Here is a 14,820-nt window from a genome sequence, read left to right as displayed (position 1 = left end):
AGCTGCTTTGTTTACGGTTTGGATGTGCATTACAAATGCATGGGTGTACCTACAAAATACATGCTTAATGCACATGTCCAACACACATAAACATGCACTACACAAGCATAGGTGTGAAGCCAGCTTTCAGACACGGCTTTAGGGCATTGCTAGATGCCTGGGAGCTGGTGCCAAGTTTGGCAGAGTGGGAAGCACTGTCATATTGATTCTTTTTTTCAGACATATTTGGCATCCTACCCTGGTGTGTGTGTGTGTGTGTCAAGGGAGGACTGGACTGAGGGCCCAAGTAGAGATACCCCAACCAGACCTCAAGCCAAATCGGAACTCTAGTCACTGACAGCTGCTAGGTGTTATATGGATATCTAATTCCTGTTCAGACCTGTGATCACAGCACCTGGGAGAAAGGAGGGCTTTTTTTCAGAGAGAACGCTGGGGAATGCACTTCCGGCACCTCCAGCACTAAAAGTATGTAATAGCAAGGAGTGCTGGGATGTGCAGGGGGACCTGTTGTTGCTGGCTTCTGAGGATCTATTGTCACCAAAGGGGATCTATTTTTGTGTGGTGGTCTGTTGTTGCTGTGGAGGTCTATTGTTGCTGGTGGGGGATCTATTGTTGATGGGGATCAATTGTTGCTGGAAGGGATCTACCGTTGAGGGAGGGATCTATTGTTGCTGGCTGCTGGATAGTCTTAATGCTGGCTGCGGGAGATCTGTTTTAGCTGCTAGGGGTCTATTGTTGCTAGGGCAGCATTTTGTTTTGGGGCCCATTGTTGCTGGATGAATCTATTGTTGATGGGGGGTGATCTAATGCTGCTGGCTGCAGGGGATCTATTTTTTAATTTACTTTTTATCATTAACAAATTCCATACAATTAATTTAGTACCACAAAATGATACTTAGCTCTGTATTCTCTAAAAGGAGTGGTACTGGGAGGTGGGTAGGGGGTGGAACCAAGTAAAGGTGCTTGTAGATGGGTAGGGGAGCAGAGAGAAGTGACTTAGAAAGGGGGAGTTCCTGCACCTATTGTTTGAGAAAAAAAAGCCCTGGCAGAAGGTATTCCAGTACTGCCGCACAGGAAGTCAATGCTAGAACAATGCACCAGTGTGCTCATTTGTTAATGATTATGGCATGGTGTTTTATTTAGCTGGGTTTATATCAAATTAACAAAACAGCAGTCATCTTTCTTGGCTCAAAAACTACTTCCGCGTTTACAGTTTATCTCTTAGGCGTCATTCACATGGCCGTACTGCATGAATGAAGCCTTTAATTTTTAACTTTTTTCTGCCCGGAGTTGTGTTTAGGCAGCCTGTGGAAGTGAATACAAACACAGCAGTTGCACAGACACAGCTGACATTGACAGATGCACAGGAGAGGGCATTGACACATTGTGCTGCGTCTGCATTCACTTCCATAAGCTGACTGCGTGCAACTTAGAAAGGATGCATGCGCAAAACCAAAGGTTTTGTTCACACAGTATGGGTGCCAGTGCCTATGTGAATAAAGCCTTAGAATCCCTCTTTTTTAACATTCTGTATACAGGTGAAACTCAAAAAATTAGAATATTGTGCAAAAATTCATTTATTTCAGTAATGCAACTTAAAAGGTGAAACTAATATATGAGATAGACTCATTACATGCAAAGCAAGATATTTCAAGCCGCGATTTGTCATAATTGTGATGATTATGGCTTACAGCTCATGAAACCCCAAATCCACAATCTCAGAAAATTAGAATATTGCATGCATTCAATAAAACAAGGATTGTACATAGAACAATACCGGACCTCTGAAAAGTATAAGTATGCATATGTACTCAGTACTTGGTTTGGGCCCCTTTGGCAGCAATTACTGCCTCAATGTGGCGTGCCTTCTGGATTGTTCGGTCTCATGTCTGTCATCTTTCTCTTGGCAATGCCCCATAGATTCTCTATGGGGTTCAGGTCAGGCAAGTGTGCTGGCCAATCAAGCACAGTAATCCCACGGTCATTGAGCCAGGTTTTGGTGCTTTTGGCAGTGTGGGCAGGTGCCAAGTCCTGCTGGAAAATTACGTCAGCATCCCCATAAAACTCATCTGCGGAAGGAAGCATGAAGTGCTCCAAAATGTCCTGGTAGACGGCTGCGTTGACTCCAAACTTAATGAAGCACAGTGAACCAACACCAGCAGATGACATGGATCCCCAAATCAACTTCAAGCATCTTGCAGTGTGTGCCTCTCCATTCTTCCTCCATACTCTGGGTCCTTGGTTTCCAAATGAGATGCAAAGTTGCTCTCATCAGAAAAGAGGACTTTGAACCACTGAACAACAAACCAGGTCTGTTTTTCTTTAGCCCAGGTAAGATGCTTCTGACGTTGTTTGTTGTTCAGGAGCGGCTTGACAAGAGGAATACGACGTTTGAAGTCTATGTCTGTCTGTGTGTGGTGGCTCTTGATGCACTGACTCCAGCCTCAGTCCACTCCTTGTGAAAGTCCACAACACTTTTGAATGGCCTTTTCCTGACAATCCTCTCCAGGCTGCGGTCATTCCTGCTGCTTGTGCACCTTTTTCTTCCACACTTTTCCCTTCCACATAACTTTCTATTAATGTGCTTTGATACAGCACTTTGGGAACATCCAACTTTATTTGCAATTACCTTTTGAGGCTTTCCCTCCTTATGGAGGGTGTCAATGATGGTTTTCTGCACAACTGCCAGGTCAGCAGTCTTTCCCATGATTGTGATTCCTACTGAACCAGACTGAGAGACCATTTAAAGGCTCAGGAACCCTTTGCAGGTGTTATGGCTTAATTAGCTGATTAGAGTGGGACACTTTGAGCCTAGAACATTGCACCTTTTCACAATATTCTAATTTTCTGAGATTGTGGATTTAGGGTTTTTATGAGCTGTAAGCCATAATCATCACAATTATGACAAATCATGGCTTGAACTATCTTGCTTTGCATGTAATGAGTCTATCTCATATATTAGTTTTACCTTTTAAGTTGCATTACTGAAATAAATGAACTTTTGCACGATATTCAAATTTTTCGAGTTTCACCTGTATATGAAGGTGTGTTACAATAAAGGTCTAATCACACTAGATGCGATGGCATGCATTGATCAACACATGCTAGTGCATGTACATATACCGTATTTTTCGCTCCATAAGACACACTTTCCCCGCCAAAAAAAAATGGGGGAAATGTCTGTTCGTCTTATGGAGCGAATATGGAGTGGCCAGTCTGGTATTCACACCGCTGCAATGTTAGAATACCGGGCCGGCCACTCGGCTCTACTGTGCAGAAGAACCCGCTCCTTCATCCTACCTGTTCCTCAGTCCAGCGGTGTACTGCTTCCATCGGCCATCTTCTCTCCCTGACTCTGGCATCTTCAGTGTGGACGCCTGGCTTTAACAGCTTGTGGCTTCACTTGCCCTCTGCGCATGTGCCAGAAGCGCTGCACTTTGTGAATGGCCCCATAGTCTTGTGGGACCTGTCACGTGTCCCACAAGACTATGGGGAGGGAGGGGGGAGGACAACTCCGCGGACGTACCTGTCAAATTCGGGTACCCGCCCCTCCCCAAAGGTTTGTCTCTGGTCATGTCCTGTACTATATCTGCAGTCTCTGGTCATCTCCTGTACTATATCCGCAGTCTCTGGTCATCTCCTGTACTGTATCCGCAGTCTCTGGTCATCTCCTGTACTGTATCCGCAGTCTCTGGTCATCTCCTGTACTGTATCCGCAGCCTCTGGTCATCTCCTGTACTGTATCCGCAGTCTCTGGTCATCTCCTGTACTATGTCCGCAGTCTCTGGTCATCTCCTGTACTGTATCCGCAGTCTCTGGTCATCTCCTGTACTGTGTCCCAGTCTCTGGTCATCTCCTGTACTATGTCTGCAATCTCTGATCATTTCCTGTACTGTGTCCACAGCCTCTAGTCATCTGTACTGTATCCGCAGTCTCTGGTCATCTCCTGTACTATGTCCGCAGTCTCTGGTCATCTCCTGTACTATATTTGCAGTCTCTGGTCATCTCCTGTACTGTATCCGCAGTCTCTGGTCATCTCCTGTACTGTGTCCGCAGTCTCTGGTCATCTCCTGTAGTATGTCCGCAGTCTCTGGTCAACTCCTGTAGCAAGGTATGCAAACACATGTAAGTTCATCACAACATGCATAAATGTAAAGATAATCTTACAAATAAACTTGGTGAATTAAAAAAAAAAAAGAAAAAGGATAGCATTGCATTTTAAAACACAACGCTGCAAACACGTCAATGTACATACCTTGAAGTGCACTTAGAGCACACCTTGAGATATGGATGGACCCTAAACCATGCTCTTTCAAACAATCCATATCTAAAAACTGCTTCAACCATGAAAAGGCTATTCGGCTGTGTCAGTCTCCCCAAGCAAATATTCCCAACGTAACCTGGTGGGTGCCTCGGTGGATTTTTAGCAATTGGCAGTCCTTCCAGCAGCACAGTGTGGTATTCATGAGTTTTATGGCAGTGATGCATAGATTGGTGGATGGGGGAATGGAGTGTCTTCTATAATAAATTCATACATACTTGGTGGGTACAACTGGGGGAATCAATGGTGGAGAAGGATCTGGGAGTTCTGGTAGATCACAAGCTTAATAATGGCATGAAATGCCAAGCTGCGGCTTCTAAAGCGAGCAAAATCCTCTCTTGTATTTAAAGAGGTATAGACTCCAGAGAGAGATAATTTTACCACTGTACAAATCATTAGTAAGACCTCATCTAGAATAAGTAAACTTTTGGGCACCAATTCACAAAAAGAACATTGGGGAACTGGAGAAAGTGCAGAGAAGGGCAAACAAACTGATATGAGGCATGGAGGAGCTCAGCTATGAGGAAAGATTAGAGGAACTGAATTTATTCTCTCTTGAGAAGAGGAGATTAAGGGGGGATATGATCAACATGTATAAATACATCAGTGGTTCATATTGTGAGTTATTCACCCTGAGGTCATCATAGAGGACAAGGGGGCACGCTTTACGTCTGGAGGAAAAGAGATTTAATCTCCAAACACGCCCTTTTTGATGAGTAGGGTAGTAAACAGAGGTAGTGAACAGAGCTGATAAATATAAAAGGGTTAATATACATGAGAACCAGTATGCTGATGCTGAGGATACAGGGTTACTACAAACAGGGAATAGGAAACTGGGTTAATCATAGCAAACTGCAGGGAGCCACTGCTGGGTTAATATGTAAAACCCAAAACTAAAAAAGATTATATTTTAGCATTCCCATTCTTTGATATGGTCTCTGAACTCTTTCAAGTGGTGCTGGGCACAGTACACTTAAAGTAGAACTAAACTGTATCTGAGCACCACAAACCAAAGCACTATTTAATTCATTTTTAATATTTAAAGAAAACTCACCCATTCATCCATGTCTCATGGCTTTATTTTGCTGGGAAATCACTTAGAAAAACATCTCCTAGCATTTCTGGGCGTGGCCATCTTGAGTAAGGGCAGATGATTCATGTAGCAACTACTTCCTGGAATCTATTTGTCCTTAGATCAGGCATGCAAACAGGATGGTGTGCTTAGGCATGGGAACTAGGAAATAACAAACAAAGGATGTAAATCAATGATGTGAGCTTCCTACAGATTTATCCCAACCCCTTGTGCTAAAAGCAACAGATGTGAAAAAGTGAAAAAATATTATAAATATTTCAAATATATCCTTGTGATACATAAAATAAAAAAAACAAATGTATTGCCACTGTGCTTTAAACATACATGTGTATGAAATACACTAAATGTGATAGAAATGATACATGTGAACAGACTGCAGTGTACTCAATAAACTCTCATACTAGTCATCAAATCTTCACAAAATCAAAAATAGTGCTGCGCTGGTCACATACAGTGGGGAAAAAAAGTATTTAGTCAGCCACCAATTGTGCAAGTTCTCCCACTTAAAAAGATGAGAGAGGCCTGTAATTGGCATCATAGGTAGACCTCAACTATGAGAGACAAAATAAGAGAAAAAAATCCAGACAATCACATTGGCTGATTTGGAAAGAATATATTTGCAAATTATGGTGGAAAATAAGTATTTGGTCACCTACAAACAAGCAAGATTTCTGGCTCTCACAGACCTGTACCTTCTTCTTTAAGAGGCTCCTCTGTCCTGCACTCATTACCTGTATCAATGGCACCTGTTTGAACTTGTTATCAGTATAAAAGACACCTGTCCACAACCTCAAGCAGTCACACTCCAAACTCCACTATGGTGAAGACCAAAGAGCTGTCGAAGGACACCAGAAACAAAATTGTAGACCTGCACCAGGCTGGGAAGACTGAATCTGCAATAGGCAAGCAGCTTGGTGTGAACAAATCAACTGATCACAAGAACGGTGAGCAAAAATTCCAGGACCACACGGGGGGACCTAGTGAATGACCTGCAGAGAGCTGGGACCAACGTAACAAAGGCTACCATCAGTAACACACTGCGCTGTCAGGGACTCAGATCCTGCAGTGACAGACGTGTCCCCCTGCTTAAGCCAGTACATGTCCGGGCCCGTCTGAAGTTTGCTAGAGAGCATGTGGATGATCCAGAAGAGGATTGAGAGAATGTCATATGGTCAGATGAAACCAAAATAGAACTGTTTGGTAGAAACACAACTCGTCGTGTTTGGAGGAGAGAGAATACTGAGTTGCATCCAAGGAACACCATACCTACTAAGAAGCATGGGGGTGGCAACATCATGCTTTGGGGCTGTTTACATGTACAGGACAGAATGAATGGGGCCATGTATCGTGAGATTTTGAGTGCAAACCTCCTTCCATCAGCAAGGGCATTGAAGATGAAACATGGCTGGGTCTTCCAACATGACAATGATCCCAAACATACCGCCTGGGCAACGAAGGAGTTGCTTCGTAAGAAGCATTTCTAGGCCCTGGAGTGGCCTAGCCAGTCTCCAGATCTCAACCCCATAGAAAACCTTTGGAGGGAGTTGAAAGTCTGTGTTGTCCAGCGACAGCCCCAAAACATCACTGCTCTAGAGGAGATCTGCATGGAGGAATGGGCCAACATACCAGCAACAGTGTGTGCCAACCTTGTGAAGACTTACAGGAAATGTTTGACCTCTGTCATTGCCAACAAAGGATATATAACAAAGTATTGAGATGAACTTTTGATATTGACCAAATACTTATTTTCCACCATAATTTGCAAATAAATTCTTTCCAAATCAGCCTGGAAAGAATGTCTGCCTGTCTGGATATGTTTTCTCATTTTGTCTCTCATAGTTGAGGTCTACCTATGATGCCAATTACAGGCCTCTCTCATCTTTTTAAGTGGGAGAACTTGCACAATTGGTGGCTGACTAAATACTTTTTTGCCCCACTGTAAGTGTAAGTATCATGCTCAATCCCAAAAGTAGTGCCACAAACAGTGAATTCCATAAAAACACACTGCGGTAATGACAAATATTCATAAAACACTTATGTGCATATACACCAACACATATATATGAATATTAGTATATGTGAATAAGTGTCCAAACCATTAACAGAACAATCATTTGCTTTGACTTTTTATTTTTATTTTTCCGTTAATGATTTGGACACATATACTAATATTCATAATAAGTGTTTTAAGTATATTTGTCATTACCGCAGTGTGTTTTTATGGAATTCACTGTTTGTGGCACTACCTTTGGGATTCAGCATAATACTTACACTTATGTGACTAGTGCAGCACTATTTTTGATATAAAAAAAAGTATAAAACAAGTAAATATGATGTACTTTCCTATCTATTTATATAGCGCTGGGCAAACTGTTGGCGCTATATAAATCCTGTATAATAATAATAACAATAATTACTGCTAACAGTACAGGGATCCAAAATAGTCAATTTTAATTGAAAGAGTGAAGTTCTATTTTAACTGTTCCCGAGTACAGTTCACTTAAACTACACAAATGAACTGGAACAAGGGGGGTGAAATTTCCCCAGAGTTGAAACTGCCAGTGTGAGTGAACCCTAATGGTGGCCATACACTATATGAAAAATTGTACGAAATTCTATTAATTGTAACGTTTGTCTTGTGTCTCCATTGCTCCTCCAGCAGAGTGTAGACATTACACACGAAAAGAAAATTGGATGAAAATTTCCACAAGAGGAACGATCGGTCGATAATCTGTTCGTTAGCATAGTGCATTCGACAGCCAATTCCAACAGTTCGGATGAAAAAAAACAAAGGTGCAAGCTAGAAAAATGTTCTTAATCATTATTATAATGTCTTATTTTTGTTCAATGTGTACAGTAATCGCACGGAAATAATCAAATAGAAACTAACGTGCATGATTGGAAACTGATAACAACCCAGAAGAAGATGGTAACAAAAATAAAAATTGCATACAAGAAAGAACTTTTGTTTTGTGAATCATTAACCACCTCCCGCCCGCCATATAGTACAATAACGGGTGCAAGGTGGTTCTCTCCTTCTGGGAGGACGTCATATGATGTCCTCCCATTCTCACTGCCCATGCACGGCTCAGGGAGCACGCAGCGCGGCGATCGGCGGTGCGCTGTGTCCCTCGGACATAGCGGATCACCGATCATGGAAAGAGCCGAAGATGTCGGCTCGGTCATGTGATCAGCTGTGTCCAATCACAGCTGATCACATGTAAACAGGGAAATGCCGGTTATCTGCATTTCTCTCCTTGAGCTGTCACGCTGACAGAGGAGAGGAGAGCCGGTAATCGGCTTTCCGCGGAGGGGACATGTACACTGATCATCAGGGCACTGATGATCAGTGTACCCTGATGAGCAGTGTAGCCCCAGCAGTGCCAGCTGTCAGTGCTCATCAGTGCCTCGTGCCAGTGTCCATCAGTGCCTACCAATGCACATCAATGCCGCATATCAGTGCCCATCTGAGCTGCCTTTCAGTGTCACCCATCAGTGCCAGTCAGTGCCACCTATCAGTGCTGCCAATCAGTGCCACCTATCAGTGCCAGTCAGTGCCGCCTATCAGTGCCTGTCAGTGCCACCTATCAGTGCGCATCAGTGCCGCCTATCAGTGCCTGACAGTGCCAGTCAGTGCCGCCTAACAGTGCCAGTCAGTGACGCCTATCAGTGCTGCCTATCAGTGCCATGTATCAGTGCTGCCTTTCAGTGCCCATCAGTGATGCCTGTCAATGCCCATCAGTGCCACCTACCAGTGCCTCCTCATCAGTGCCACCTATCAGTGTCCATCAGTGCAGCCTGTCAGTGCCCATCAGTGCAGCCTCATTAGCACACATCAGTGAAGGAGAAAAATCACTTATTTACAAAATTATATAACAAAAACTAAGAAAAAACATTTTTTTTTCAAAATTTTCTGTGGTTTTTAGTTTGTTTAAGAAAAAATAAAAAACCCAGAGGTGATTAAATACCACCAAAATAAAGCTCTATCTGTCACAAAAAAATGATAAAATTTTCATATGGATACATTATTGTTTGACCGCGCAATTATCATTCAAAGTGTGACAGCGCTGAAAGCTGGAAATTGGCCTGGGCAGGAAAGGGGTATAAGTGCCCTGTAGGCTAGTGGTTAAAGAGCTGCGAACAGTAGCATATTATTTTTCTGTGACAATAATCATGTTGCGTTAGTATGTAGTTACGTTTGCCTTCGTTGTTCGAGAATTTTTGTACAAGGTAAAATCATTATCTGTCACATCATAATATGCACCTTTGTAGAAAATCATACGATTGTTCATTTGATTTTCTCAAAGTGTGTACTAGGCTTAAGATAGGAAGTGTGTTACTGGACAGATCGCCAAGTGAAAATAAAGGGAAAAAATGCCTAAAAAGAAAGAAACGTATGCAACCACCACATCTAATGATTGGAAAGATGCAAATAATAAATTTTTTAATTGAGGTGTAATATCGCTTTAAGTATTGCCAGCAGCCTGGGAATTAGTAGTCATGAAAGGAGTTAATCATATTCAGCTATCAGGGAACCCCTAGTCTTGAATAGGTTAATCATTTCCAGCCACCTGAGAGCTGCTATTCCTGAAAGGCATAATCACATGGAGCCACCAGGGAGTCACTAGTCTAGAACTGGAAATCTCCAGCCACCAGTCCTGAAAGGGTTAATCCTATTCATCCTCAAGGTAGCTGCTGGGAAGGAAGGAGGCATGAATAATTTTTTTCTTTAGAAAAGGGTTAAATATACAAAGGGGGTGGGTGGGGGAGGTGTGTGTGTTGATGTGTGGGAAGCAAGCATGCTGTGAAGGGATACAGGGTGTACACAATTGCTTCTGAGGAAATTAATTATCAAGGACAACTTGCTGCCTTTCTCCTCCCCACCCCCCTCCAGCACTCCCATTCTGCTAGTAACCATGTGAGCTCATCTGAAAAAAAAAATCCTCCTTGGTGAACATTGCTGAATGGAAATGCTGTAATTACCAGTCCAGTAACAGACATTCCTGACTGCCCCACCCCCCTCCAGCACTCCCATGCTGCCAGTAACCTGGTGAGCCCATCAAAAAAAAAAACACCAAAAAAGAAAAAAATCCTCCTTGGTGAACATTGCTGAATGGTAATGCTGCAATTACCAGTCCAGTAACAGACATTCCTGATCGATCACCCTGAACTAGACATGCCACACATGTAAAGAATATGAGGCGGAAGAATAAAGCACTAGATGAGAAGGCGGATGGATACGACCTCCAGCACTCCGGCACTATATATAGGATGAGCCATCCTCCCGCCACGTCAGTCTGCAGGTGGAATGAGAGAAGTAACTTAGAGAGAGTTGGCAGTGTCACTTTATAGAAGAGTTTATTAATTTGGTTGTTATCGTTCCAAGTGCCAGGTTATAGAAGTCTACCACCAACCATCCACACGGCCACCATGGCTGTATAGCGGCAGCAGCGGCCAGCGGCAACCCCTCCCCAGGCCAGAGCGAGGCAACAGCCCCCAGCAGTGCTGGCACCACCAGGCATCGGCCCAAACATGGCGTGAGTATACCGGGGAATTGGGGCTGTTATTTTTGGGTCATCTTTCCTATTGGGTTTATGGCTGGAGGGTCTATAGCATTGTACTAGACTGTACGGTTATGATGGAGAGGATTACTTGGACGATTCTAAAATGTGAAAAATTCTGTGATGGTTTTTTCAGTCAATTTAGCCTTAATAGCGTAAGCTAATAAACCAGAATGACGATCTATGATTTAGAAGTATTTAAAAAGTTATTTTCAGCTAAGTCCAATGAGATCTGAAAATTACGGTCACGCGGCTAAAATAAAGACCCTTATCCTTGTGTTAAAACTTTGTGAAAGGAGCCTTGTGTGTAAAATGTACGGCTCCCTGATTAAAACATATTTTCTCGTAGCAATAGGGAATACCATGTAAAAGGCTTTGACTCGTCACGTGTAGATCCCAGTAGGGTGGGGGATGTCCTGTGCCTGTCTTTGTGATAGTCAGGGACATTATCAAGGGAGATGCTGCTCATTATCTCCACTGAAACAGCTGTGGTGTCTTATTCCCCTTGAGTATCTCATGTTACAGGACAGCAGATGTCTGTGTAAAGGGTATTTTTAGATATGGGGTTGGGTCCTCAATTAATTGTCAAATTCTAAAGTCCAAGGTGGACAAAAGGGAATTTAAACAAGTAGTCTGTAGAATGGAATGTTACAAGTCTGTGTTATAATGTATCTGAGGTTAAGATGGCGTTGATGGCCTGAGGGTGGGGAAGAAGCGAGACGGTCGGATTGTGAAATGGCGGCCGAGTTTCTCTTGACTAACGTGGTGTGGGAGTGACGGAGGGGGAAGTGGCCATATATGGTCATGAGGAAGCTGCATTCCATTTGTATAGGCATTTGACTGCTGGGAGAGAGAAACGATTAAACAAGCCGGGTTCATCTTATTATTATTATTATTATTATACAGGATTTATAAAGCGCCAATAGTTCGCTCAGCGCTGTACATTACAAAGGGGGACAGAACATGTGACAGAACAATACCAATACAATGCAAAACATGAGGGGATCAAGGGCCCTGCTCTTTCGAGCTTACAATCTAGGAGGGAGGGGGTGGTGGCACAGGAGGAGATAGCTGTGGGGGATGGAGTGGTAGGAAGAGTTATGTAACAATCAACTATAACCGATGAACTAAAAATAGCCAATGGATCCAGATATATGGTAAACCGGTATCAGACATGACTATTATTTCTAGCTAATGTAAACTCTATCCTTGCCTTCATCAGATTAGAGCAGATTAAAGTTTTCTGGTAAAAATGGGTACAAACCAGAATCCAGCTATCTTGAGAAGTGTGTAGTTAGGCATAACAAGTAAGGACATGTAATCGGCCCAGAAACTGAGATATAAAATTAGAGGAAGTTATGACAGATGGTAAATAAAACCATGACATACAAAGGAAGACTCAAAACACAAAGACGCAGGTGGGTGGGGGGAGTACTCGAGCTAGTTCTGGTTACAAGCATTTGTTCCACCCTATTGCACTTCCTTGTATTGTGTCATAGCATCCGTCCCCACAGCTAAGACCAGTCTTTACCTACAAAAAGCCCGCCACAATTATTTTGTCATTCATTATCTCCCCCATCCCTGAAGTCACAAGCCTTTTATTAACCACTTCAATTATTATTATAACTCCAGTGCTTTTCTCAGAGGCTTAAGCCCTGTATACATGATCCGAATATCAGACTATCATTGTTTTCTGCATGCTAGTCTCATATCAAAAGTGAAGAGGTCACTAAAGTTACGAAACTTCTTTAACAACTAAATAAAAATTCGGAAGAATGTAATGAGTTTGTATTGTATTTTTGGAGGACTACTGTACTGGTGAAACGAAAATCGTACGATATATTTTCATGCTTGTCCCTTCTATTTTTTTTCGGGCAATTGCTGTGTACTACCAGATTATTATACAATCGCTTTAAAAGCAGCATTTTTCATACGATATTCTGATCGTATATATGGGGCATTAGCGAGGACAGAATGGGAAAGATGATTTGTACAGCCAGCCTATGCAAAGCAGAAGCAGTGAAAATGAGATGGATATATTATAGGAGGACAGCTTTTTTTATCAGTTCTACCCTACACTGCTGGAAAATGGTCCTATACAATATAGAACATGCTCCTGACCACTTCTCTAATGTACATGTGTTTTAAATGAATAACCAGTATAACATACAAAGGTGAATGTCTAAAGTGTTTACAGTTCAGGATTTTAGATGTGGAGTTGCAAATACAAACAAAAACCAATAGACCGCTAGTTCTGTTGCATTGTAAATATGTATATATGTTATTTTTCTTTCAGGCTCCTCAAGGCATCCCGCAGCAGCACTGCTGTACACGAGGAAGAAAGCTCAGAAACCAGCTTCTTTGTGAAAACCCTGATACTTCTAAAAGATGAACCTGTTAAGCGACGATCTGATGTTGGGGGACTTCTCGTCCCCCTTCAACCAGTCGTTTTTGGAGGCTGATGAGAATTTGGGTCTCTTGGATGACTTCATTGAGGTGTCCGGGTACCTCCCATCGCATTGGTTCTCCAGCGGAAAGGCTAAGAATGGCGTCTCTGAACTGCTACCTTTGGCTGAACCCTTTGGCAGTTTCCACGGTAAGAGTACTTCTACTAACAGTCCCGGGCCATGTATAAATCCATTTTACTGCACTTATTTGATCTGGTTTGGGTTTAATCACAACACTGATTACAACTTGTTATAAATTATGGAAGTTACCAATCATTTACTTTTTTATATTTACTTAAGTTTTATTCTTCGATGTAAAAAAACTTTGATAGTGAAGTCTTTGAACCTGAGTCTTTGGTTGTCACTTCTAATTATCTGATTTCTTAACAGGAGACGCCTTCTCCGGCATGGATAGGATGGTGGAAAAAATGGACCTGAAGGAGTTTGATTTTGATTCCCTGCTTGGGATGGAAGATCTAGAATCCACTGTCTCGCCAGATGAGCTTATGGCCACGTTGGATGACTCCTGTGATCTCCCAGAGGACCCACCTCTCCCACCGGTGTTTGGCCAGTTTGTGCCATCACCTGCCCAAGTCTTTCTTCCAGAAAGTACACTGGAGGCAGATCAAGTGGCTCCAGTGAGTCCCAGTTTATCAGAGTCTAATGTCTCTAGCCCTGACCATTCTTTTATCTTGGATGTAGGAAGTGAGGTAGATGTTGCTGAGGAAGATAAGAAATCAGTAATCTACACTCTTGAAGTTCCGGAATGTGAGAAAGAAGATTCCTTAGATAATCACAGCAGTATTTATTTGAACCCACTTCTGAAGTCTGAGAAGGAGGATTCCTCAGATAATGACAGTGGGATTTATATGAGCCCGTCATATCTGGGGTCTCCTCAGCAAAGTCCTGCATCTACTGTAGAGTACCCTAGTAGTGTCCAGTCCTCTCCCAGGTCCCCTATTTCTGAGAGACCCAAACCTTACGACCTTCCCTCTAAGGATAAAGAAGTCTTGGCAAAGGTTAAAACTGTAGGGCAGCCCAGAGTAGACAAGAAGAAGAAGAAAATGGAGCAGAACAAAACAGCAGCCACTCGCTACCGGCAGAAGAAGAAAGCAGAACAAGAGGCAATATCTGAACAGTGCCGAGAACTGGAACAGAGAAATGATTCACTGACAGAGAAAGCAGATTCTCTAGCAAAAGAGATCCAGTATTTAAAAGACCTAATAGAAGAAGTCCGCAAGGCCAAAAGCAAACGAGCAAAAAGTTCTTGAGACGAGAGATAGTTGGAGCGTTGTGTATGTTGTGTATATATAGGTTACATGGTTGTAAAACAAGTAATACGTATTGTCTACTCAATAAATTATTTTTTTTTAAATGTTTAATTTGTGTTGGCAGATT

General features: G+C 42.6%; 1 protein-coding gene across 1 annotated transcript; it reads left to right on the top strand.

Annotated features, from left to right (window-relative positions):
• The first annotated feature begins 10,700 nt into the window (after nucleotides 1-10,700).
• Nucleotides 10,701-14,804, top strand: LOC149461141 (cyclic AMP-dependent transcription factor ATF-4-like). The gene is made up of 3 exons (XM_089678744.1): nucleotides 10,701-10,951; nucleotides 13,272-13,571; nucleotides 13,813-14,804. Exons 2-3 carry the CDS (start codon nucleotides 13,364-13,366, stop codon nucleotides 14,691-14,693), a joined length of 1,089 nt encoding a protein of 362 aa, XP_089534870.1. The 5' UTR covers nucleotides 10,701-10,951; nucleotides 13,272-13,363; the 3' UTR covers nucleotides 14,694-14,804.
• The last annotated feature ends 16 nt before the right edge of the window (nucleotides 14,805-14,820 follow it).

Source organism: Staurois parvus, unplaced genomic scaffold, assembly GCF_062004578.1.
Source record: "Staurois parvus isolate SC_StPar_1 unplaced genomic scaffold, SC_StPar_1.0 ptg000209l, whole genome shotgun sequence".
Lineage (NCBI taxonomy): Eukaryota > Metazoa > Chordata > Amphibia > Anura > Ranidae > Staurois > Staurois parvus.
Note: the sequence above shows the minus strand (reverse complement) of the source record. Positions and strands in the feature narration are given on the sequence as shown.

What these genes read in the sequence shown, in the direction of transcription:
- LOC149461141 (XM_089678744.1), top strand. Translation starts at nt 13,364, where the DNA reads ATGAACCTGTTAAGCGACGATCTGATGTTGGGGGACTTCTCGTCCCCC. An exon ending in ACCCTTTGGCAGTTTCCACG is followed by an intron (nt 13,572 to 13,812) that starts GTAAGAGTACTT and finishes ATTTCTTAACAG; the next exon opens with GAGACGCCTTCTCCGGCATG.